At 38.3% G+C, this 27,346-nt stretch overlaps 1 protein-coding gene across 1 annotated transcript; it reads right to left on the minus strand.

The window, feature by feature from the left end:
• Positions 1-545: 545 nt before the first annotated feature.
• LOC108709602 (bone morphogenetic protein 8A) lies at positions 546-26,923 on the minus strand. Its single transcript, XM_018249596.2, has 7 exons — positions 25,948-26,923; positions 6,046-6,238; positions 5,819-5,967; positions 5,011-5,202; positions 3,316-3,395; positions 2,936-3,046; positions 546-933 (listed from the first exon to the last, which is right to left on the minus strand). The coding sequence occupies exons 1-7, from the start codon at positions 26,348-26,350 to the stop codon at positions 784-786; spliced, it is 1,278 nt and encodes a 425-aa protein (XP_018105085.1). The 5' UTR covers positions 26,351-26,923; the 3' UTR covers positions 546-783.
• Between the last annotated feature and the right edge of the window lie 423 nt (positions 26,924-27,346).

The raw sequence follows: 27,346 nt of genomic DNA on the forward strand, positions 1-27,346 counted from the left end.
GATGTTAGTTCACAGCACTGCACAATAACACCTTTCCTACTCAGGGGGGATTCTGGCCCCTCCGCTGTTGCAGTTGCTGCTGCCCCCCCCTCCCCCAGAAATTCGCTCTTAAAGTACCAGGAGCAGCATTTTTGCTGCCCTGGTACCTAGTGGGGTGCTGCTGCCTGAGGCGACAGCCTCAACTCGCTTCATTGGTGAAGCACCCCTGTTCCTACTAGTTAATCCCTAATGCAAATAGAATGTGGGGAATAATGTATCTGACAGCCCCACATCTGTGCTTCATCAGTTTGAAAAAAATTGTTACAAATATTGGTAAGTGTTAACAATAGCTTTACCTTCCCTTTAGATTTCTGTCTAATATATGATCTCCAGTCAATGCTGAGTCCCAAGGAAACCATACAGTTATGAAGAGATATGAATCCTTGTGTTGAGGTTTTGTACTGGGATCAAAGGGAGTTGGAAATTCCTGTTTCAAGTCTACAGGTACTAAACCGGCCATCAATTGGAGTTTTATGACCCCCAACCTGCTCAAAACTCCCATACACTTTTTATGTAATAGATCATTTTATTTTAACCCAACCAAACATCCTGGATAATCATCCCTCTTTGTGGAAAAAGTTGTAAAAGCAATGTTGTTGTGATAAGCGTTTATATAGCTGGTCATTGTCTGTGATGTTCAGTCTATAATGTTACTTTTAATTTAATATTTGATAAATAAATCATCTTTCTAAATTCCTTTGGTAAGTGCAAGTCCTCCTCAGGCCTGTCCTGTTTCTGCCTTGTTCAGTGACAGCCACAGGACTTGACAACCATATTTCGATGTTTTTTTAGTATGACGTTGTTGTTATTGTCATAATACAGGACAGAAGTGGCAGAAAGTTTGGTAGGAGCACAGCAGGCCTTAGGGACACTCTCTGGCTTCATCAGGTGAACCTGGAAAGAAAAACACAAAATTTATTTTTACTGGGCATAAGACGGCATATTTTTACCTGTTTAAACATAAACACACCAAGGTAAAGTTTACAAGATGAGAGAGAGTACGATTCAGTAGAAAGATTATTTTCACTGCATGTGAAGATACTTATTTGAATACTTTCTTTGGCAAAAGGAGTTCCAGTTTACATTGGATTCATTATAATTACTTATTTGGAGGCTGGCCTAGATGAAAAAAGTCTTCCTAATAGATCTGTGAGCTGGTTATAGCATAGGAATAAATACCTGAAGTGCTTTATAATAATATATGTGTGTATGTATAGATAAATAATATCTGGACAGGGACTCAACATTTTAGCAAATTCTTGACGCATTTCAAGGCCTTTTAATAAAAAAAAACTTAATTGGGGCTGTTGTTTGACTGTAACTATCTCAAAGATCAGAAAATGAGAGCTAACCTTAAGGTCAATGTTGCACGTGGCTGCAAAAAGCTTGTTCAACAACCCCCCTGGGGTTGGGGGTCAATGCAGTGGAAAGGTGGACCCACCCTGTAGGTCCATCATGAGTAGCCTTAGGAGGTAAATGCTTATTTACTTTTTTGGATACAGCACTAGAATTTTAGGAGGGTGACTTTACAAGACACATTTTTGGTTAATGGGACCTCACAAAACACTGACCAACAGTAAGGACATAAATCCAAAAATTCAAAAGACCTCTGTCTGTGGTACATTCTTCATCTTAATGTAATTCCCTGAAGCTGACTTTCAATGGGAAACGTACAAATGAAAAGGGGAGAGAATATTAATTAGAAGAAAAAGTTTTGGATAGTAATCCACTCTCTACAGTTTCCTTGTGTCCCCGGCGTAATTTAAGGTGTCCATAGACACAGGAGATATTATTGTACAAAACTAAGTGTATTGCAGGAGACGAGCCTACTGATCAGCAATAGACATGGATATGAGTCGGGTCGTCAGTAAGCCAGGTTGTATAATTTTGATTGGGCGCCTTTGAAGGAGCCAGAACAAAGGTCAGGGTTTACTGCTGACTCTCCAGATACAGGTAGAATTCTATTGTTTCTACCTGTGTGTGTGTGTGTATATGTGTATATATATATATATATATATATATATATATATATATATATATATATATATATATATATATATATATATATATATATGTGTGTGTGTGTGTGTGTATCTGTATTGAAAAGAAACATCCAATGGTTGCAGGAAAGATCATAGTTCAATAACATGAAAGGAAATAAAAGTGTTTATCAGGTATTAGATCAACTGATTTTAACAGATTTTAAAAGTAAAGCGATGATCAGAGACTTTGTGACCATAAAGTAAAGATATATCCATAACGATCTTAATAAAGAACAATATCAACAAATTTGTAATTCGTGTAAAGATGGTGGTGTTCACCCTTATTGTTACAGGCATTTCAATTATTATTATCATTCTGCATAGCATATTAATAATATGTTAATATAATAACTCCTGGGGGTACAGCTGTAGACGATTGACTTGAGATATCAGAGTTTATAAGTTCCACCTCCTGAACAAATTTGCTGCCCTGAAGTAGTTCTGTTTCATACCATGTGGAGGATTTGTATTGTTAGGTGTCTGGATCTAGTAAAGATGGAAAATGTAATGAAGGTTTTGTTGTACCAAGGAGATAGGTGTAGGAGTTTGGGGCCACCTTTAGACTTCTCTAATACACTGATCAACCGCATACTTGCCAATTTATCAGTATAGACCATGCAAAGGGCAGAGTTTATACTGTATACTGTTTATACTGAGTGCAGGGTTTTAAACATCTGGCCCATCATTTTTGTTTCCCTATTGCAGTTTGAGGATACTTCATTTGCCTTGTACTAGCATTCACATTCTTAATAACAAGAGCAAAAATACAGAGTCATTATGCCCAGACTCAGTGAGATTCATAGAAATATAATAAGCACTACTTATAAATATGGATTATGCCCTTAAATTCTTACCAATGACTGAAGTATGGCATGATTGGTTGCATTCATGCAGGAGTCAAGGGGAAATGAACATTCTCCTTCACAGTAAAATGCTGAGTAACCTTGCGGAGCTATCACCCAATCCTACAGATAAGATAAAAGCATTTGACGTTCTCTACATAAAATTCCATTTTATAGACTGAATAATAGACTGATATAAATAATAGATCCGTAGATGTATGACCGATTGATATTAATCCATCAATACTAGGCTGAATGAGATACATATACAGATAGATAGATAGATAGATAGATAGATAGATAGATAGATAGATAGATAGATAGATAGATAGAAGATAGATAGATAGATAGATAGATAGAAGATATATAGATAGATTGATAGATCATTTTACCAGCCATCCCAGGTCACGAAAGCTGACGTACAATTCATGTCTTTTACACACTTGCCGGCTGTCAATAACATTTACATGATCTGAAATGAAAGATATATACAAAGAGGTGGCGCTATGGACACTTTGCAGTGAAAGCAAAGGCATATATTGGCAGGTACAAATACAGACATTTGATCTGCCTATGAAGGGAAAAAAAAGGAAAAATGCAGCACTTTGTTTTAGCAAATCATTTGTCTCTATAAGTTACACACCCACTAAGCCCTAAATGACAGGAACCTCATTCTTCCTGTTTTTTAACAATCTGTAATTTATGTTTTTTTAGAAATATATATATATATATATATATATAAAATTTAAATGCAGCCAAGGGCTGACTGGGGTTTCCAGGACCTAGTGGGGTTGTCACCTCAGGGACTCCCACCCCAGTCACAAAAACTTGCCAGCAGTTTACACCTAATCCTCCCTCCCCATGAGCTTGCACAACATTCCTCTTATGGTGGTGGCACATGCTCCGATTCAGGGAGATTAATGACAAATTTCCTCTTCTTCGGGCTCCCAGAAATGCCTTCCCACTGGCTAGAATGTAAATAGCTAGCGGTATGGCACTCGGATCGCTTCAGTTTCAAAAGTCATCCCACATTTCCTCGTGAGGCAACTTCAGGCGACTTTAGAAAACGAAGTGATCCAAGTGCCACCCCACCAGCGATTCACATTCTAGCTGGCAGAAAGGCATTTCGAGGAGATTAGTCACTCGAAGATGAGGAGATTTGTCTCTGGGCAACTAATCTCCCGGAATCACCAGGTGTGTCACCACCCTTATTGCGACCACAATTGGGGGTGAGGGAGGAGTACCTGGCTCAGAGGAGGGTTCAGGACTAGGGTTGCCAACTTTTCTGGAAAAAAATACCGGCTTTCCTAAATATTTATCTTTTTTCCCTATTCATATAACATTGGGATCAACCATCATTTTTACCGGCCAGGCCGGTAAAATACCAGTCTAGTGGCAACCCTATTCAGGACAGGGTTGGACACAGAGCTATCTAATGTCAACCCCCTATTTTTTGTGAATAACCAGATTTTGGGCTCTGTAGCCCAATCTCTTATCACTCTTAAGCATTCCCCCTATTTCTTACAATTTGCAGGCAAAAATTTGTTGTGTGCATGCAAAGTGACATCAGCAGAGTGATGGACGTTTGCTCAGCATGAAATATATAGCTTCAGGACCAATTGTGCACATGCATGTGACTTCACTTCTACTTACATCACTTCTGATGCAGAGAGAGATTCGCCAGTATATTCAATAGATCAGTTAAGGAGTATGAAGGTTAATTTAAACCATCCCTGCACCCACAGTAACATAAAAAATGTGTCTATCTAAGATAGTAAGTCTGGTGTAGGGTCTCCAACCCAATGCCACCCAACCACAAATCACAGCAACCTTCAACAGGTAGATGGTCAAATGCTGGACTGTACCGTACCTGTAAAAAAATGCCTTCAGTTAAAAGGGCATTATTATTATTATGATCAACCCATATGTTTACTATTGAGTGCTATCTCAAGTTGCCCTATTATAAAGTTAAAATTCCCAAAATAAGCCATAATTGATCTGCTGGCAGAAAGGAAGTAGACACAACTGCATCCATGCAAGATGACAGAAAAGCAAGAAATGTTTATTTAATTATTGATAGTACTTACCAAGAATGCCAGGAAGTTTATTGGGATGCGGTAAGTCATGTTTCTTCTGTTGCTTTTTCCTGAGCTGTTTGACTGCCCGTGCTGATCTTATTTGATTGCGACTAACCCGGAAAAATGTGACCATGAATGGCTGTTTCGAACGCGGTGCTCGCCTTCCTAAGATGCCTGCTATACCTGGATCAATACTTTGCCCTGTTGAATCAATAAAATAACAAAATGAATAATCATTGTATTTATATCTTGATGTGTAATTGGTCTGATTTGTTGGGTATGCGTTTTCAAAGTATATAACTGCATTGTATGTGTATTTAATTACAGTACAGGTATGGGACCTGTTATTCAGAATGCTCATAATTTTCAATTGTGAATTATAAAAGATTACAATCTCTTACCTGATACCCTAGGCATGTGCTTCTGTTTACTTAAAACTGTGCAGCCAAAGTATTTCTGTAGGAGCTCTTACCCTGTGAACTTCTTTTACTTCTTTTTTTCAGGACCAGGCAGGCACAGGAACCTGCCTGGAATGGAGAAGAAGAAAAACAGAAGAGTCCAAAGATGGTCACTATGAGCTTCCATAGAAATACCAGGGTTGGGTAGGTTAGTTAACAGAAGTACTGGCCCAGGTAAAGACACAATTATATTCTAAAACTGCGAAAAACATAAAGTCTCAAAATATGAAGGGGGCTTGAAATATAGTTTTTCTTTAGCAAGTATGAATGTAATCAATAACTGAATTGTCCACACACTTGAAAAGGACTGTAGAACGTGCCCATATGCCAATTTTCCCCAATGTGTTTGTTAGCCATACCTTGATCAGTCTCCACATAGAGACGGATTCCTAAGTTATTTTTGGAGTTCAGTAACCAGTGATTACTGGCAGCTGTGACATCAAACACCAACCACCCTTCATCCCCAGCCAGTGTGCTTTCATGGTCCAATAAGGTTAGCTCAGGCTCCCTATAAAAAAAGAATGGTCTGAAGTTACAATACATTATTCAGCAGCATTAAACAAAGGTCAGTAAAGAAAAGGTGTACCTATAGCCTCTTTCCTTCTTTATCTCATAAAGACTGATGTGAAGTGTGCGATTCAAATTACGTAAAAAGCTGCGCGTCTTGAAAAGGCGGAACTCGGCCACCGTCACAGACTCTCCCGTGGGTATTTGGGTCATGTCAAACTTGAACTCTTTCCAGTAGGGCTTCTGTTGGAAGATATCTCTGTCATGTTCAACTGGAAAAAAAATGCAAGGTTTAATTGCACTCGGGCATTAGGGTTATGGTGGTGGCAGACGGGGAGATTAGTTGAACAGCGACAAATATTCTCTTTTGCAGTCGGCAAGAATGTGAATTGTGGCCAGGATAGCATACGTATCGCTTCCTTTTCCAAAGTTGTCTCATGAGGAAACTTTGGACGAATTCGAAATTCTGAAGCGATACGTATGCGATTCACATTGTTGCCAGCGGGAAGAGATTTGGGGAAGATTATTTGCCCGCAGTAGAGAAGATTTGTCACTGGGTGACTAATCTCCCCATCTGCCACCACCCTTAAAGGAGAACCAAACTTTTTTCTTAAAACCCCCTATTCCCCTACACTAAATAGACCCCCCCTGCCCCCCCCCCAGCCTAGGTGCCAACTTCAGTAATTAACCCTAACTCTTTACTTACCTCTCTTTGCAGATTCAGTGCAGCTGAGCTCACGGATGCCATTTTCTGGCTCTTCAATAATCTTCGGGGCTTCTTCCAGCAATCCTGCAATTTCCGTGACTTTCTGCGCATACGCAGTTTACAAAAACGGGAAGACTTCTCCAACTGCACATGCAGAAGGCGCCCGTGAGCTCCGCTGCACTGAATCTGCAAAGAGAGGTAAGTAAAGAGTTAGGGTTAATTACCGAAGTTTACACCTAGGCTGGGGGGATCAAGAGGGGTCTATGTAGGGTAGGGGGATAGGGGTTTTTAAGAAAAAATGTTTGGTTCTCTTTTAAACACTGTGCTGTGATTGAAATCTCCCATTCACAATGTGAAAGTTGTGGTTACAAACCAATCTAGGTTATTTTCAGATAATCTTCATCCCTCAAATTATCCAAGTACAGATATGGGACCTGTTATCCCAAATGCTCAGTACCTGGAGTTTTCCAGATAAGGGGTCTTTCTGTAAATCAGATCTCCATACCTTAAGTCTACTAAAAAAAATCATTTAACAGTTATTAAACATTAATGAAACAATTAATTTAAACATGAATTCATTATACATTATTTAAACCCCAATAAAACTGATTTGCCTCCACAAAGCAATAATTATTTCTTAGTTGATGTCAAGTATTGCTTTATTATAACAGAGAAAAAGGAAAACATTTTAAAACATTTGATTTTGATAAAAATTGAGTCTATGGGAGATGTCCTTCCTGAAATTCTGTGGTTTCTGGATAATGAATCTCATACATTTTTATGTTGTTCTTCTCTCAGTATGAGAATTGGTTATATTGCATGCCTATTATAGATATGGTCACCTTTTCTACCTGATTTTATGGTATTCAGAGTAACACTTTAATAAATCGTCCCTCTAGTCGTTGAGCAACAACAGGCTACCAAAATAATTCACAGTTGCAATTTTAAAATAAAATCTGGATTGTACATCTCCATAAGGCAGGGCCTTCTTCGGATGTGGAAACCACATGTGGCTGTGGCCTGGCTTCGTCATCTAAACAAATACACGGTAAAAGGGCGAATATGATTATATTCTGAATTTCTGGGTTGTTTTTTTTTTTTTTACTCTTCTGTGGTAAAACACTATTTATTTTCACATTTCCTTCAAAATGTGTTTTTAAAAAATATCATCATGAATTATTTATTTTTGTTGTTTTCTCCCTGGGCTCATAAATATTGTATTTCTCCTTAAGGTGGAAGAGCTGTGCCCTAATAAACTGTTATGAAATAACAATAGGGCCTATACACACAAAATGCTAATTTGTGGAATCGTAACTGGAATACCCAATATTCCAAAGAGCAGAAACCATTTCCTTCCCAGAGAATAAAGTAATGAGTTTACATTCGCAAATTCTTTTATGTGGTTTGCATAACAAAAGTAATTTCCAAATGTTGACATATGTTAAAAATGGCTGTAAATACACATAGGATGTAAAGTGTAGCTAGAAGATAGAGCTTATTATAAAATAACAAACATGTAAGCCAGTGGTATCTTAACTGCACTGGTAATTCACATGTTCTTTCTGACAATCTAAGGGGAAACCCCATTTTCTTCAAAAATATAAGTACATTATTCGAAGATGATTTATCATGTGTCTGTCAATTTTAAAAGGGGTAACCATGAATAATCAGAGCCTGGCCAAGTAGTATTGGCGCTAGCGGCACCAGCAAAGCATATCTGCACCCTTGGTTTACATGCCCAGCACCCCATCCACTGCTTGGTTCATATGGCCATTGTTTGCACCCTACTAACACTCTTCCCCTTTTGCCCCCACAGTTTTCACTTGGGACACACCCTCTTCTTTCTACCGTTAGCTTTATCCTTGTAGCTTAGCAAATTATTACTGACTCTTTTGCATATTCAGTGCTGGAATAAATTGACGTTAACTGTCTGGATACCTTTTCCCTTTCATTCTGTTTTTTTATTATGATGCAAAGCTTTGGATGGGTGATGGGTGCTGAGCAGCCCCAAGCACTACCACCCCATAGAAAAAATTATGTTCTACTGTTCAAAGCAGTTGAGCTCATTGTGAAAAACGAACACATATATCAGCGTTAATCAATGTGTCAATTCAATAACTGTCTTGCTGGTAAGAGTCACAAATTTGCTATATTAACAAGAATTTGCACCTTAAACAAATGTAATTTTTCATCAGAAACCATTTGCCAGGCAAAAAAAGCTAAGTCCCTTTGTTTTCTATGGCCTGCCAACTTGTACGGCAGTGCATGATTCTCTCCTTAAATCTCTTTACTTATTCATAAAATTAAACATATAATGGTGTCAAGCATTATTTAAAAGCAGTTATGAAAAATTTATAAGAAATTTGCCACCTGAACTGCAAACTGAGTCAGTAACACTATCATAGAAACGGTGGAAAACAGTTTCTTCTGGGTTGTAATTGTAAGGTTCTTCTGGGAATCAAGCCTGAAGCTCCTGGTTGCTGGCTGCTCTCCTTAGCCACTGGCAAGGAGAACAGCCAGCATGTTCTCATTCTCATGTTTTCACCTTGTTTTCCAATACGAACCAAAAGCCTTACTGGCAAGACTGTATATAGGTCTGGTGCCACCCTGACTCAATGTGCAAGGCTGTGCGTGACATCACTTCCGCAGTCACTGCAACATGGTGAGTGCTATGCCTCCTCACTCCCCAGCTCTGATTTGCAAGGGAAGACTCCAGCAGTGGCTAGGTAGAGTTCTTTTATTTTTCTTTTAAAAAACTTAATCTAGTATATAGTCAACCAATGGCTAACTCCTTAATGCTACCACCCTAGGCATAGGCCCTTGGGTGCCTATATAAATACACTTCCCTGCCTGAGCATTAGTTTATGGTAGCAAGAGCACTGTAACTAGTCCCTAACTTTCGCCTTGTTCCTGCTCCAGCCTTGTCCTTGCCTCAGTCCTGTCTGGTTCTGTTTCTACACTCTCGCACTGTCCTGCTACGTTCCTCGATTTTTAGTAGTCCGTAAAACTTAGAGATTGAGTCTATTTTGATAGAAGAATGCCAGGGAGCAGTGTTTAATAATCTCAGCGTTGCATGGGGTCTTCCATACAATAACAAGAAGAAAAGGAAAATAGTTTTCCAGAAGTTTCCCAAAATCTTTTCTAGTGATCTTTAATGAAGTTAACCATTCATAGGTTAATGCTTAGGGGTTTATTTATACTGGTATTTTCCATTAAGTCATCAGTGCTGGTTCTATAATTCTAAACCTGCTTCTGAACCGTCAGTTTGATCTCCATACATGCTCTAAATAAAGACAAGAATTTATATTTCTCACTTCTTTGTGTCCACTGACACACTTCATTAGAACAAAACAATATAAGAAATGCTGATAAGTGGAAAATGAGACCCAAAATCAGACTTAAGTATTGCTAGGTCTAAAAAAAAAAAAACATTCCTGAAAAATAAACTGGCTGAGGAAACTGCAGCTACACAAATATTTACACTACACATAATTCAGAATACATTACAGACTCATTTACTTATGCACTAGCTAAAGAAGAGAGCGTTGTTCAATATTATTATTTTAAAGGCTAAATCTAGTTTTCTCATTGCGTAATATTCCATGTGGCTGATGAAGGATTAACCTGAGGAGCAGCAGTAACGGAATTAGGAGGTGCAGGTCCCGGGTGTAGACTATGCAGCCGCCCCCCCCACTCCCCTCTGGAAGCGGAGATCTGTCAGGGAGCCAGGAGCTCCCTCCAGGGAGATAGTCTGGATCAAGGAGGAAGCCCTCTAGTGGGAGCAAGGTCGCGGTATCAGAAGGGTTAAGCAGAATCAGTAGTATTGGTCACAGGCAGGAGTTAACGAGGGCAGGCAGATCGGATGCAATAGTCCAAAGTCCAGGCAGAGTTCAATAACACAAGCAGGTAATAGGAATCACGGACAGGGAGCAGGAATCAAGGCTGGAAGCAGGAATCAGGGCTGGGAGCAGGAATCAGGGCTGGGAGCAGGAATCAAGGCTGGAAAACAGGCAGTACAGGAACCCAGGACCAGTAGTGATATGAATCCTATTCTTGGGTGCCGTCACAATGTTTTGGGCGCCCTTTTATGACGAGATCCCGGCACCAGTGATGACATCATCATGCAGCGACGCTGCAGCCATGTGTTCAGCATCTTGGATCTTCACTGTGACCACCGGGAATGTAAACAGCGCCGTCGGGTACTTCTGGCAGTCCTGACAAGATCGTGGCGGATTCGCAATCACGCAAATCGCTGGGGACATCAAGGGGTTGTGGACCCTGGTGCAGTCTCACCCTTTGCACCCCCACTAGTTCCGTCACTGAGGAGCACAGCACTAATCACATTGTTAGAACCCTATTAACTACCCAGTAGTTCTATATTACCAGAAAATGGGCTTGGTGATTTTACCCTCACATCCCTGGTGGTTTTAAAGTGGTCTTGGCCTTCTTCTGTTCAATAAACAAAGCTCAAGTTTACTGCTGTACTGCCCTCACAGGGTCCTTAATTTGCACCAGGTTTGTCCATGTCCCTAGTTGTTCATTATTCATTAATTCATTAATCAGATGCTGGCTTTCATTGTTCTAACTGCACCTTATCCATCAAAGCTGCTGATTGGTCACTATGAATTGGCTTAGGCTAACTTGCTTATGCTACAAAAAAACCACCTTCATCTCCATTGAAACATATATATGGGAACAATTAACCTGAGGGAAGGAGGAATGAGAGCCTTAAAATACTTTTGTATGGTGTTAGTCAAACTAAATAGTCATGGAATCTTGGAATTCACAGACACAGCACGCAGACAGGTGACATGATACCCATGCCCTGACTGTACAATTAGATGGTGAGAAGGGAGGGGGAATGTGAGGATTGCAGTGATATTTTGTTAGTGCAGAATAGAAAGTGAAAGTAATTGCCTGCCCCGCCTCTATACCTGGTGGGGGCAAGCAATAAACAGTATGATTGACAGCTGAGATTTTTAAATAACTTTATAACAGATAGGGTGCTTTATTAAAAAAAGAATTTGTGTCTTATGTTTAATTTGAAAAGGTCTTATTATTATTATTATACCGATTTTTTTGTCTGGGTGACAGGTTCCTTTTAAGCTAGACATACATACCCAGATTTGTTTGGCCTTTATAAACCATATCAACCATAGAGTAGGTAAAAGAGTAATTTGATACAGGCAATCCTGAGATCTTGTTTGATCGCAGATGGCTGGATGTTTGAAAATGTCATCTTCTGTTGTACCATATTGTGAGTGCATGGTACATTGGCAAAGTTAACATTTATTCTTCAGTTCCTGCTATAACGTTCATCAAACATAACAATAGGAAAAGTAGGGTATTCATCTGCTCAGCCTGTGGCCCAGTCGATTGCATACTCTACAAGATCGACCAGTTTATTCACACCTCCCCCCTTCCTAGGGTTTCCACCTGTCTGGATTTCATACAGACAGCCCGGTATTTGGAAGGGCTGTCTGGATGAAACCCTCCTATCCAGATTTGCTAATTTAGGAAATCAGGACAGGACATTGAAAATAATGACATGGCGATCAGCCAATCGCTCATCGCTACATCATCAGCCCTGCCCCTGATGTCACCAGACCTGCCCCAAAATCAACAGCCCCGCTTCCGACGTCACCAGTCCATGGATAACCCTATACTATTTTTATTGTTTTTTTACATCATACTGATGTAACTAGACTAGTTGTTTCTATAATTACTCTACTCATGTAGCAGAGAATAACAATGTAATTAGCAGGGATTTAATTTCATTAGAAAGACACAATTGCTGACTATTTACAAAGATTTGTTTTTACAACAACGGATGGAATCGGAATTGTAAGTTTGTGCAACACATTGAATAAATGAATAAAATACATATTTATAAGTACACAGTGGCCATACACCATCTAGTTAGAAGGAAATGATTCATAAATCTGAAACCGTTTATTGTAATATAACCACAAGAAATAAAACATCTCCTTGCACATATGCAATCACTTAAAGATGACAAGTCTTGTATTTGGAAGAGCCAAGCCATCTTCAAAACAGAAAAATACTGAAACAGTCTCTAATTTTTTACCCGGGGCAAATGAGGAACCATATTTTGCTTTGTCATGCAACACTAGTTATAATACTTTAGCATGTAGGCAATCTGGTTCTCTAAGTCATGTAGATTTTGTTGCTATGTATATTTCTTTCAGGGAATACAGATAAGACAGACAGGTGTTTTAATACTAACAAAGTTGAAGGTAATGAAAAAAAAGATCCATATTTGAAATATATCTGAAAAAACTGGCAGCACATAAACAGCCAAGACACACTTTTGTTTCACATTTTACTGCTGATAAGCCTTTAACTACTCATTGCAGTAATAATAATGGACATGTTAAATCAATTTTTTTTTGTTTGGCAATAAACTGCCCTATCACAAAAGATACAGCCGCACTCACAGATGCCTTGAAGAGGCACAGTAAAAGAATTGTAAACTTTATTTCAAGCAAATGTAGGACATATCATCGACTTACATGTTTCATGCACTGGGCACAATCATAGTCCTATAACCATAAGCTTACGATTAAGTTTAGCACAAAACACGGCATGACTGTGTTGTGTCACACATTTGCTTGTACAGATATGGTATCCATTATCCGGAAACCCATTATCTAGAAAGCTCTGAATTACAGAAAATCTGTCTCCTGTAGACTCCATTTTATCCAAATAATCCAAATTTTTAAAAAATGATTTCCTTTTTCTCTGTAATAATAAAACAGTAACTTGTACTTAATCCCAACTAAGATATAATTAATCCTTATTGGAAGCAGAACCAGTCTATTGGGTTTATTTAACATTTACATGATTTTTAATAGACTTAAGGAATGAAGATCCAAATTACGGAACAATCTATTATCCAGAAAATCCCAGGTTCCAAGCATTTTGGATAAAAAGCCTCTGTGATGCAGGCTGGCTGTTATCTGTTCACCATCTTTATTTTCAAACACACAGAAACTAGCTTTCCACACTCCTGCCACTAAAGCCATCCTTACTGCTGCTTCTTTCATTACCTAACCTGCTTCTCTCCTCACATTCACTACTAAAGTCTCTCTCCTGACACCCAGTCAAGTGATCAGTAAAGTACAAAAGTCATATCCAGTCTGCATTCCTCTGCTCCACTCTATATATCTATTCTCTTTTCCCACACCAAGCAAGTCCAGTTGTTTTAGAATTACCTATACTAGATATTCCCACTCCTGGCCACAGTCTTTGTGCTTGGCTCTGGACTATCTGCTGTTCTTTCTACTAACAACAAGAGCTGAATCATGTATAAAACCACCCTCCCTGATTGCCCAAAGGCCCTGCATTAACTCCATCTCAAACCTTCTTAAGATCAATTTTCAAGAGGAAGCATTTGAATAGTCATCCTCAACAGCAACCCACTCCTGACTTGTGAACTTGCACCCCATTTTCTGTTCTTGTCTGCCTTCTCCTCATAGAATATAAGCTCTTCGGGGCAGGCACCTCATTCCAACAGTGCACTGAAACTCCTAGCATTTACATATGTATTCTCACTGCTGTATTGTTACATAAATAAAGCAAACAAACAGGCCTTGCCAGAACTGCAAGTCTCACAGCCTTGCTTGAAATCTACTGTAAGATTTTATGAGCCAGGGTGCCCTTACACCATACTGGGCGCATTGCTGACCAACGTTGTTTCTAAAAGTACAGAATGATTTTTTGTCACTTAACTCAATCACACAAATTTTAAATATGTGCAAGTTACTAAATACTCTTTCAGACAGAAACTTTGTGTACTACTAGTTTTCCTTCAACATATCATTACAGTAATGTAAAAGGTCATTAATTGTAGGCTATAAACACAGTGAAAGATCATGAAGTACCAAACCAGTGCTGAGTGACAATCACCTGTACCTTGGGCTTTGCAGAATTTGGTCATTGTCAGTAAATTAACTGCTTTCTTGCAATGAACTATTCCATAGACCCTCTACCTTTCCAGATTACTGTTGGATCAAAATGCTCCAACAGGCATGGGGTTAAAGGTGACTAGCCCCACCATCAGTTTTCTTCTTGTTTAAGGACTGTGATTGATAATCATTTACATAGGAGCCTTACAGTTACTGGTATAAAGACATATGATATGGTGGAAAGGAAAAGTTGACATTTATAGATTAATTCAAGCCCAACTGCATGCACCAAAGCTTGAACATTTTTTCGCCAATTCCCAAGCCACATTCCTAACCATTGAGTGGGCCATGCCAAGCTGTCAATGGAGCAGATGTTAGTTCTCTAAAATGTGACAGCTAAATACTAGACAAACACACAATGATCATTTCATTGTTTTGTTATACAGTCCGTCATAAAGATCTATGATAAAAGAAAATGGACACACTTAAGTGGAACTTTTGCTCGACGTTTTACATTATTTTTGCCATTTACTTTTTGTCAACTTTTGTGGTCAAAAATTGCAGTGACACATTCTAATACAAGTGATGAACAGCATAATCCATTCATCATGTTTAAGGTATACAGTATGTCGAATGCTTAGAATGTCAGTTGGCATTGATCAGTGATAAATAAGTCATGACATGGTAACTGTAAACTTATGCCAGTAAAATAAACTATATAATGGGGCAAAATGTATTGAAACCCAATGTGGTTGCCTCTTAGAATAAACTATATGTCTAATCACTCCTTTATGTGTTATAATGCCTCTTTACTTGGGCAGAAGCATCAACCATAATGGAAGCAATTTATTTCTTATGTCAAATGCATTGGTATCAATGGGTGTTTGTTTCTTCCATTTCTCTTTCCAGCATGAAAAACCCCAATTTTTTTTTCTCTGGCAAAACTAAATGCATGACAAAATTCTAGAGCAAAAGCAAGCAAGAATTTCGACAAAACTCAAACAAGCAAAAAAAAATCTGTGTGTGTTTTGACTTCAGGAGAGTGGACTAAAAATCCTTAAACATGGAGAATTAATGGTAAGCTTAGTGTGCATTCTGAATTATACAATAAATAGTTATAGAGGAAAAAAGAGCAACACCTTTTAATGAGTTTAATGTTTTATCCATTGCTATTCACATTGCCAAGGTTGATTTACTATAGTCACCAATTAAATCTTTGCTTTTATTTTAGCTTTGTTCTGTTTTGTAGTAGACTAATGAAAATGAATGGCTGCTGTTTGCAATGGGTAACTGCAATGGTATAATTTGGCATCTGTCATAGTAAATTATCTAACAACCATTAAACATGGAAAGTTGGAAACCGCAAAAGAAGGAATTCTATGCATGACTGTGCTGCATCATTAGAGAGGGTGCAAATTTAGGGCAGAGGTGTTAAATGAACTTCATTGAGAATTTCCTCCATGTAACTTTTAGTATGTTATAGAATAGCACACTGCAAGCAACTTTTCAATTGGTCTTATTTATTTATGTATTTATTTACAGTTTTGGAACTATTTGCCTTTTTTCTTCTGACTCTTTCCAGTTTTCAAATGGGGGTCACTGACCCCATCTAATAAGTAAATGTTCTGTTAGGCTACACATGTAGGGGGTTATTTATTAAAGTCCATTTGATCATAGGAAAAACCCTGATGAGGTTAAAAGTGTGAATCAAAAAGTACTCAGACCTGCCGAGCTTATGTAGAAGTCAATGGCAAATGTCCTGTTTACAAATGGAATATTTCCTGATCTGAGCTGGGTTCCATACAGTTTTCAGGCGATAATCCTAAAAAGTCGCAGTTTTTAGGCGTCAAATCTGAAAAAGTTGCAGTTTCCGGCAATAAATCTGAAAAATTTCTACAATTCGTTTTTTTTAATGATTTAATTGAGTCTTTTCCAGAACAAGAAATTTTCAGGAAAATGTATTGATAAATAGGGGGGAAAGTCTGTGTCAGAGTGGTTTGCAGAAAATAGTGAGAACATTTTGGATTTTGATAAATAACCTTCCTATTGTTATTGCTACTTTTTGTTGCTCATCTTTCTATTCAGGCCCTCTCCTACTCATAGTCCAGTCTCTTATTCAAATCAATGCATGGTTGCTAGAGCAATTTAAAACCTTGCAAGCCAATTTTGCAAACTAGAGAACTGCTAAATAAAAAGCTGGAGATAGAGAACAAAGAAAAGGGGGCCGCTACTTCTCACCGCTACTCCTGACCAGGTGCTCTGTCAAGCAGTGTCCCCACTGCAAACATCCAATGAACTCGAAACAAACAGACGGCACTTCTGGAAAGGGTTTTATTGGGGTTACTGCTGTAGAACCTTACGCATTTCGGGAGTAAATCCCTTGACCTATGATTGAGGGATTTACTCCCGAAACGCGTAAGGTTCTACAGCAGTAACCCCAATAAAACCCTTTCCAGAAGTGCCGTCTGCTTGTTTCGAGTTCATTAAATAAAAAGCTGACTAATGGCAATGAGGTGTAAGGACTGGGTATGCAGGTTTACAGGTATTATGGACAGTGGGATACCATGCAGCATATATCTGTCAGCAGGCACAAACGTCTGCAAGTGGCACATATTTCAGTCTGTTTTCAGTTGATCAGAACTGTGCTCAGAATAGAGAGAGCATTAGTAAACATAAACCTACAATAATCATTCACAAACAGATCATTGATCACATTCAACGTCCCACCTTGCCGCTAGTCTGGGGACCACATGCAGCCATCCTGGTCGCATTTAATGATGGCAATAAAGATGATTGTCACTTGCTTGGGAGCTATGTTCTCTGATGGAAACAATCCAAAAAAGATGGAGAATATAAGTTACATTGTTTTAATATGTACTAAGCAACCACAGCTTCTTAAGTATAATGTAAATCAGAGGGTAGGAATGTTTTATTTCTGTTATCCATTCTACCTTGCGATGTACTATTAGATTTGACAGCATTTCAGTACCACTAGATGCAGGAAAGTAACTATACAGTCCCTATGACTGCAGGGGTTGTGGGGCAGGAGGAATAGGGTTCCCAGTGTCAAGCTAACTGATGAGTATCTTCAAATATGTTTATGAAAAAGATCTTATTCTAGTCCCTTCACCGCTGCATAAATCCAAAGTGCCTGCTGGCATTTTCGCTGAAACACTGGCCACTTCATAGTGTGCACTTACTTTGTATGCTTCCTCCTCTATAAATGACACATCAACTATAATTACCAGTCTAAGCTGTCTTTGTGTGGAGAATTTAGACACTAAATTAAAAGGAGCTCTGGAGTGATGAACCACATCACAAAAAAAAGAGTTCAAAAATACATGGAAAAAATGCAAGGTACATTGTGCCAGAAAACACAGACCATAAATATCACTGATTTATTTAGTGTGGTGCTTGTGCTGATCCAAAGACAAGCTGCATGTGCATCAAGCAAAGAATGGCTTTGTTTATTTATTAGTGGTTTTAGTTGTTGCTGATATTGAAATTAATGTTTATTTTTTTTCCAGCAGCAAATCAAGATAATTTCCAGTGTTATAAAGAAATTGATATAAAAGTATATTGCCATCTTAACAGAGCAAATCTTTAAGGGAACAGTTCAGTGAAACAATAAAAACTGGGTAAATAGATAGGCTGCGCAAAATAAAAAAAATGGTTGTAATATAGTTAGTTAAGCAAAAATGTAATGTATAAAGGCTGGAGTGACTGGATGTTATGGCTCATGTGACCCCTCATGTGCATTTCACACCTAGAGAAGGGGTCACAGCAGAAGACTTGAAACCTAAATGGGGGTTCAATAGATGCAGGCCCGGACTGATAATCTGTGGGTTCTGCCAAATGCCAGAGGGGCTGCTATAAGATGCCATAGAAAGTCAGTATTTAGTGGGCTGGTGGGGCTGAGTGGGCCTCTGTGTATTTGAAATGCCAGGGCCTATTTTAATTCTCAGTCCGGACATGAATAGATGTGTGGTGGTGAGGTCTATGAATTACATTGTAAGGGTTTTTTTTAAACCAGTTTAAAAAGGGTGACTCTCCATCTCTCTGTTTACCTGTATCAGATTTTTAGGAGCATAGAATCAAAGGTGATTAAACAGTCTGCTCTTTTTGAGGAACTGTAGTGAGCACTATTTTTACTTTTTAATAAATATGCCCCATAGGCTGTTGGCCATAGGATGAGACACAGGAGTCTAAGCCATGATAATAATAAAAGCAAAGTAGATCTGAACATATGACTAAAAGGTACTAAGCAAAAACAAACAATATTCATACTGAAAAAATATTGTTTTTATTCATTACTTGCTTTCTTTTTGTTAAAGATTTGTGCAAACATTTTGGAAGGGTATTATACCCTTAGGAAGTAAGGGTTAGCTAAAGCGACATATGTCTGGGGGGGGGACCTTGGAGAGCAGGTTACTAACCAGCAATGGAAGGAGAAGGATGTGAATGTCCAGGGTGGGTTGAATGTGACCAAGTGGCATGGTGGTACACAGCCTGGAAAAGTGCTGTGTTTTGGGTCCACCACTGCTCTGTGATATATTTATTTCAAAGCAGTAAAACTTTTAAAATGTGCAGAACATACCTCCTAGCATTTGAAAATTGGACAGAGGAACAAAAAAGATCTGACATGTGTAGCGCAACAAAATGTTTTGACCATGCCCATTTTATGGTCACACCCCCTAATTACCATGTCCATTTTACAAAATTTGGCAGGTTATGAAAGTGTGAACACATCTCTGGGAGTTTAAGAGACATGTTTTATGTGTTACAGCAGTTTTGCTAACGAAGATGAAATTGCCCTTTAAGCTATGAATCTCAGTTCTCCCAAGAGACCTGCTTTTATAAGTGTATCATTGCTTATCTTAAATTGTTACAAATGTATCTACGTGCAGGCGCTGAGTATTCTGGGCATCAGTGCAAGAGATCACTTTTTAATATAAAAACAGGACTGCTGGCTGAGCTGTAAAAATCAGAACTTTCCTGCAGCAAACAGGACAGTTGAGAGGTATGGCAGAATAGAGAAGCAAACTGGATACTGGAGCTCTGTATGGACAATTCCATACCTCTTATGTTAACTCATGTGCTATATAAAATAACCAACAAATTATGGTACATAGCTCCATTTCTAGGGTCAGCCTTCGTAGCAGTACAGGGAAGTCCAACTTTCCAGGAAACAAGTACCACACAATACCTGTGTAAGCAAGAAACCATGATTGATTTAGAAACTCCTGTATTTTTTTTCTCCGCCAGCTCTTCTTAAACAAGTATTTTTTTTTGTTGAGAAGTTCCAGGCGTGTTGGGGTTGTACCATAGTCGTCTGTATATAGGTACCTTATATAATCATTCTCTTGCCATAGGATCCTTTAAGTAACACCATGGGACAATATGGCTGCCATGGTTTTACAGAGAACTGCAGTGCAAAGCATAGCAAAACACCCTGCAGATTGCATAGAGATCACCCTTTGCATCGATGCCATATTCCAAGGATTTAAAAACAAAATACCTGCAGAAAGTAGAACAAATAGCAGGTTCTGGGCTGAATTAAAATATGTATGAATAGAGCAACTGTAAATAGCAAAGAAATAGGTGACATAAATAAGTGACAGTGACCCTATAAAGTCTAATGTCACAATAAAAGGTTTGGCTTTGTCCTGGAACTGTTATTTGCTCTTGTTCTTCCAGTTGATACACTTACATGATTTTTATTTGTTGTACCAAACAGTAATTATTTTTAATCCATTATTGATTAAATACATTAATGAGAGACGTTTTTAGATGTTTTGTCGAATTATGTCTTGCTTTGAGTGATGTGCTCGTTCAGGAAGAATGTGGGTGGGTTATATCCTTCAGAATGTGGTACCCTGTTCTTTGGCGTAACCATGATTACCACAAAGAAATCATAGCTTGTGGCTGCCAATGTATATTTGTCCATGCTTCTATTTGCATAATAATTTCAAGGGTAAGTTTAAAAAAGGAACATTTCTTTAACCCTATGAAAGCCTTGCATATAGTTAGATTTATACACTCTGAAGACAAGGCATTTTTTCCATGTTTTACAGTTCTGCGGACTCTGATTACTCCTATTAAAGTACATTTTGTAGGGTCTCTGCCTATCCAGAAATGTACTGGATGCATACTTAGTTGTGCTGTGCTTGGGTCAAAAGAAAAAATTTATACCAGCTTTCACTGTAAGCATCAAGGCTGCCCATTATCCCTGTGTTACTGCATCAGTTACCTAGTGGTTACTCCTAGGGGGCAGTGGAAGAGATTAGAGGAACTGTGTAATCTATACACAAAGGTGAAGCTATATGGTTAATCATATCAAAGCATGAGATGCTTTTTTCTGCAAGAAATGGTGGCTGGTGGGTAGTAAGGAAACAAATTAAGCAAGTTAATGTTAATGTTAGTGTATTCTGTATATGTGGACATGCAAGTTATGGTACCGGTGCTCACAGCTAGTTGTGGAGTACACAAACGTTTGTATGCAAAGACAAAGACTGTACTTAGACTGTAAACTCTACAGGGCAGGGACCTCCTTCCCACTGTGTTTCTTACCACATAGTACTTAAAGGAGTTTCTCACCTTTGAGTTAACTTTTAGTATGGTGTAGAGGGTGAGACAATTTAATTTTGGTTTTCATTTTTTATTATTTGCGGTTTTTGAATTATTTAGCTTTTTATTCAGTACCTCTCCAGCAATTTCAGCAATCTGGTTGCTAGGGCTCAATTTACCCTAGCAACCATGCATTGGTTGATGAATAAGAGACTGGAACATGAATAGGAGAGGGTCTGAATAGAAAGACGAGTAATAAAAAAGTAGCAATAACAATAAATGTGTAGCCTCACAGAGCATTTGTTGTAAGATGGGGCCAGTGACCGCCATTTGAAAGCTGGAAAGAATCAGAAGAATATGGCAAATAATTAAAAAATAAATAATGAAGACCGATTGAAAAGTTACTTAGAAATGTCCATTCTGTAACATACTAAAAGTTAACTTAAAGGTAAACCACCCCTTAAAACTCTGTGTCCTTATATGAGCTCTGTGTATATTTATTGTGCGACTTGTCCTCCCTGCGTATATTGTACTTTTATGCATTGTACGGTGCTGCAGCTCCTTAACAGCCCCTTTTTAAATAAAATTATACATAAATACATACAAAATACAACACTTGCTCACTCTTCTGTTCACAATATTTTTCAAAACTGGATACAAATATAATTATTAAGTACACAAGCTACAAGAATGCATAGAGAACAATGTAATTATACGCAAGTAGGTATAACATAAGCAAGTATACTGAGTTGTATATGTGTAGCTATGAATGAATAAAATGATTACACTCATACTAAATGTGTAAGGTTTTGTGTAAATAATGCATTTATGTGTATCTATCTATGTATCTGTCCATCTGGCAGTCTACAGGAGGCTCTGTTTGGCAGTACACCTGGTAATATGCAACCAAAACTTGCCTGGAATTCAAAAATAGGCACCTGCTTTGAGGCCACTGGGCACAGCATTCAAGGGGTTGGAGAGAAACATGTTGATCCCAAGTCACTGATTGGGGATCACTGATCTACAAAATATTTGTATGAGCCAGTGTGCATCAATTGGTATATTAGTGCATTGGTTATGTTATGTGATAATTATAAGATATTAGCTTTCAACCAGGTGATCAGAGGATATTATCTACTGATTGACTGTCATGGATTACAAGACTTTTATAACATTCACTCTTATTGTCATAGTGCACTGTGCCCACTTAAAGAATGTCAAATGGAGTGTCAGCTCTGTGTAAAAATATTTCCCATACGTGCCACCTCTCCTTACAGATCAGATTAAAGTTTTAATTGTTATAGTCCCAGGATTTCCTTTTCCACTGCATATTTTATGTAACAGTCTATGTTTTACTGCATAGTGTGGGTCCTTACTCAGCTAGCTTTGGTATTAACACATTTTCATGTGTACATTAATAGAGTGTATCCCTAATCGTGACATTGTCTATTAATATTGATAAAAAAAACCTACATAATTCCAAAACACAGAACTATTTTTTTGAGGAAACAGCACTGGTTAGAGTCTGAGATGGCAGACCCCTCATTTTAACCAACTGGAAGAGCGATGCAGTAATTTCTTTGCATTTTGTCCTTGTATTGTCACCACATTCTCATTTATATGGCCAATGATTGTTGTTTTAAGGTGGCACACTTGGGGATCATGTCTAAGTGCAGACCATTTCTTCATTGCCTGCCTTATTACATTGAAGCTCACCAGCTCAATGTTCAAAATATTTGTTACGACCCCTCCAGATTTAAACCCTTGACAAAGTGGTGAGTATGCTTCTACATTACTCTGATAAATCACTGGAGAGTTTGTGAGTTTGTGCGGGCCAATAACCCTAACAAGCATTGTGTGTAATGGACATGTGGAGATAAATACAGTCCTGGTTACCCTTCATATGGACTTCAGACTACTTACTTAGTTAGTAGACCTGACAGTAGTTCAATCACTGACTTCTTGGGGCAGTGGAGACACTAAGGGGCATATTTATCAAGGGTCGAATTTCGAATAGAAAAAAACTTTGAATTCAAAAAGACCAACTGAAATTAAGTTTTTTTTTTGGTCGAATAGGTCAGTTTTCGATCGAATAGGTCCGTATTCATAGGAATATCGCAATGGATCGAATTTGATTCTAAGTTTTTACCAAAAAAAACTTTGATTTTTCAAAGTCCACCAATTGACTCCAAATAGGTTCTAGGAGGTCCCCCATAGGCTAAAACAGCAATTAGTCAGGTTTTAGATGGCAAATGGTTGAAGTCGAATTTTTAAAGATACAGTACATGATAAATTTCGATATTCGAATTTCTGAATTTTTTTTAAATTCGTATCTAATTTGGACTATTCCCTAGTCAAAGTACACAAAAAATAGCTTGAAATTCAGATTTTTTTTCATTCAAAAATTCACCTCGACTTTTGATAAATCTGCCCCTAAATAAATCTTTGCCCTGGACCCGATGGTACAATAAAGATTCAACCAAACAGCAATTAACTTTGATAAGACAACTGCAGGGAGACTATTAAAGCATTGCTATGGTTGGCTTGGGTTACTGCAGTGGTGCAAACATGCCCATTAAGTAATTCATTCAGGCCCGGATTTGTGTCAAGGCTACAAAGGCTCGGGCCTAGGGCGGCATGCCACCCAGCCGCTTGCTGCAGAGCATTGAGGACACGCAGCTCCCCAGTGCTCCGTGTGTGCACTTGCGTTGCAGGCCAGGCTCTAGGACCGCACAGCCTAGTGGCACCGCACTGCAAATCCAGCCCTGAATTCATTCCTATACTGTCAAGAAACACACGCTGCAGCAGTGCGATTCCTGTGAAAGTTTTTTATTGTGCCAACAAACTAGGCAATGTTTTGGGCCAACCCCCCTTCTCACACCAGCCAGGGGGACCAGCAACTTGCACCCGACGCTACAACAAGCAGTGAGTTATACTGTAGTTGAGCATCCCCTGCATTTGATTGTCATTCCTATACTATCAATCTTTCATATAAACTCTGCCTTAAACACACATTCTCTATCACATACCAACTGTCTTGCACACAATCAGAAACTGAAAAACACACTTATACCTCTCCAAAGCACAAGAAGACTCATACAAGCAATCATGCATGCACACAAATACTTGACTTGTGCATACTTGAACATATACACTCAAAATACAGTCACACTAGTAAAAATGTGAATAATAACTTTATATTATTATTATTATTAATAATAATACGGTTTTATTGTTGTTGTCTATGAAGTTGACTATATTATATCATTAATGGGGGTTTTTCCCGGTTTCCCACCAGCCCAGTCCGACCCAGCTTGCAGATAATAAACTTGTCTGTAGCAAGCAATGCCAGTCAGCAGCATCAAGGCCAAACAAGGCCTTGAGCTGTTTTAAAAAGGGGCATTGATTTGCAGGAGGAAGGGGTTATTCTAACTCTGTACAGAGCACTGGTAAGGCCCCATCTAGAGTATACCATACAGTTTTGTTCACAAATGCTCAAACAGGACATTAGACTGTCAAGACAAGGGCAACTAAACTGGTAAAAGGTATGGAAAATCTTAGCTATGAGGCTAAGACTGGCCAAGTTGGGTTTGTTCGTGCTGAAAAGAGAAGAGGCGCCTATGGGGGGGATATGATAACTATGTATAAATATATAAGGGGATCATATAATAATCTCTCTAATGCTTTATTCCATCTGACACGTGAGCACCCATTCCAGTTAGAAGAGGTTCCGTCTAAATATTCGGAAGGGGTTTTTTACAGTGAGAGCTGTGAAGATGTGGAATTCTCTCCCTGAATCAGTAGTACAGGTTGATACATTAGATTAGATGTTTAAAGAAGAGGTTAGATTGCAAGTGAGGGAATACAGGGAATACAGGGTTATGTATAAATAAATCAGTACAGGTATGGGACCTGTTATCCAGAATGTTTGAGACTTGTGCTTTTCTGGATAAGGGACCTTTCTATAATATGGATCTTCATACATTAAGTCTACTAGAAAATCATGTAAACATTAAATAAAGTCAATAGGCTGCTTTTTCTTCCAATAAGGATTATTTATATCTTATCTTGGATTAAGTTCAAGGTACTGTTTTATTATTACAGAGCAAAATGAAATCCATTTTGGACTATTTGATTATAATTGTCTATGGGAGACAGCTTTTTCACAATTTCTGGATAACAGGTTTACGGATAACGGATCCCATATCTGTACCTTGTACATTTTCCAAACTAAGATATAATTAGTTCTTATTGGAAGCAGAACCAGCCTATTGGGATTGTACAAATTGTGTATCCAGCTGACTTTACTATATGATTAATCATTTTAAGCATTCATACTATTTGAATTGATCCCACTGATTTTATTTTAAACTTTAATCACTATTCATTCCAACATGACTGTATCATTGAAGTGACTGCAGATGCTTTGTGAAAAATATTTCTAGTATGAAGAAGAAAAAAGCAATGTTTGTCATGTCATAGAAAAAGAAGAAATAACAGTTCTGAGGTTAGTTTGTAGTTCTGTCAGCTCAATAATTTATCCAACCATTGGCCATTTCAATTTTTGTCCCAGATCAATATGTCTTCAAGGATTTAAGATCAATTAGTAATCATACATTGCTAAAATACGGTAATTGGGTTTGAGAAATTGTTTAAAATTATTATAGGTCTAGTCTATACCATGGTTAACATGTCTACACTTTTGAAATGGACATATTCTTTCATGCATTCATTATTATATCATATAGTTAACCTTAGCATTAGGTATCTCTGTACTCACCCATATTAACAAAGCTCATTACTGTGTCAGCTTCGCTGATCACTGTTCCTAGTGGTGGGCTCTGAGTGCTTAATGTTGTAAAATGTGCTCTGGAAACACCTGGCATTCCATCCTCATCTTCCTCACTACACATAGCATGATAAAGATCCAGCATGAAGAGTGGGGCGGAGGAAGGAACTTGGCCGCCACTTGCAGGTCTAGGTCTCCCTGGCAATCCCATTATGGATAGAATCTCCCTTTGCATCTCTCGTTTCTCTCTGCCGCTTAATTTCCTCTGAATGAAGCTTGAATGAAGATGATTTTTCACAAAGCTCTCGCTTGTAAGATCCAGGAAAATTACCAGGATGGACATAGTGGCCAAAGTCGTTTGAAAAACATGTGATGTTTCTCTGCTGAAAAACATAATAGCTTCTTATTCCCTTGTGCTGGCTTGTATCTTCACCAGTGAACCAGGTAACTTCTACTTAAAAAAAAAATGTTCAGTGAAGCAGAATTCCAAACTGTGAGAATACTTTTTTACTCCAGTAGACTTTTAAAAACGTAAAAGTAAATAACTGTTTAGATGCATTGTTATGGTTGATTCCCAAAAGCAACTTGTTACGTCCCTCTGCTTGTCTTGTTCAGACTCTTAATTACAAAGCAATGTGCTGTTTTTAATTACCTGGAAAAACAAAGTAAAACTATGGCACAGATGGAACCGCTTTATTTTTCAGCCAGCGAATGCTCAGCCCATACATATAAGGGGAAAAAAGACAAAACACCCCCATAAAACTCTGGCAGGGTTCTCTGGTCACTGTGCACTGAAGATGTTCTTTCTTAGCAATAGCAAAAATAAAAAACTCACACTGTGGTTATTTCCAATGTATTGATAAATCGTGTCCACCCCACAAGAAAATACATTCCATGGAGAAGAGGAGATATCCTTTACAGGTCTATAAACTGAGTGCGTTTCCCAGAAGTGACTGCTAGTTTTTCAAAGTTCTTGCACTCTTATGTAGTCTGAAAAGTACTTCCTCCCGTTCTGTTCTCTGGAGCTTTTTCCTACCCACACTTCTTGCTAACTTGGCAAATTAGATTATAGGTGTTAACTTGTGATCTAACCACTGTGCAGTAAAGGATTGGTTCCGTTTTTCTAGGGAAATTCACGGATATGTTTTTTTCAGAGATAATTTAAGCAGCTGGCCTGATGGCTGCAGTACGTTATGGTAAAAAAAAATGTAAATAAGATAAAATGAAAAATGAATTCCCTCCAACAAAAATGCATTCATTCATGCTCCTGTGCTTCTAGGAAGTATAAAGCTGATTTTTAATTGCACAGAGTAGGCTGACTGTTTGTTTTCCATACATTCTTCCTCCCAGATCTTAAAGGCTATCACATTTTTTTTTGTTTAAAAAGATA

The sequence above is a fragment of the Xenopus laevis genome, chromosome 2S, assembly GCF_017654675.1.
Source record: "Xenopus laevis strain J_2021 chromosome 2S, Xenopus_laevis_v10.1, whole genome shotgun sequence".
In the NCBI taxonomy this organism is placed as follows: domain Eukaryota; kingdom Metazoa; phylum Chordata; class Amphibia; order Anura; family Pipidae; genus Xenopus; species Xenopus laevis.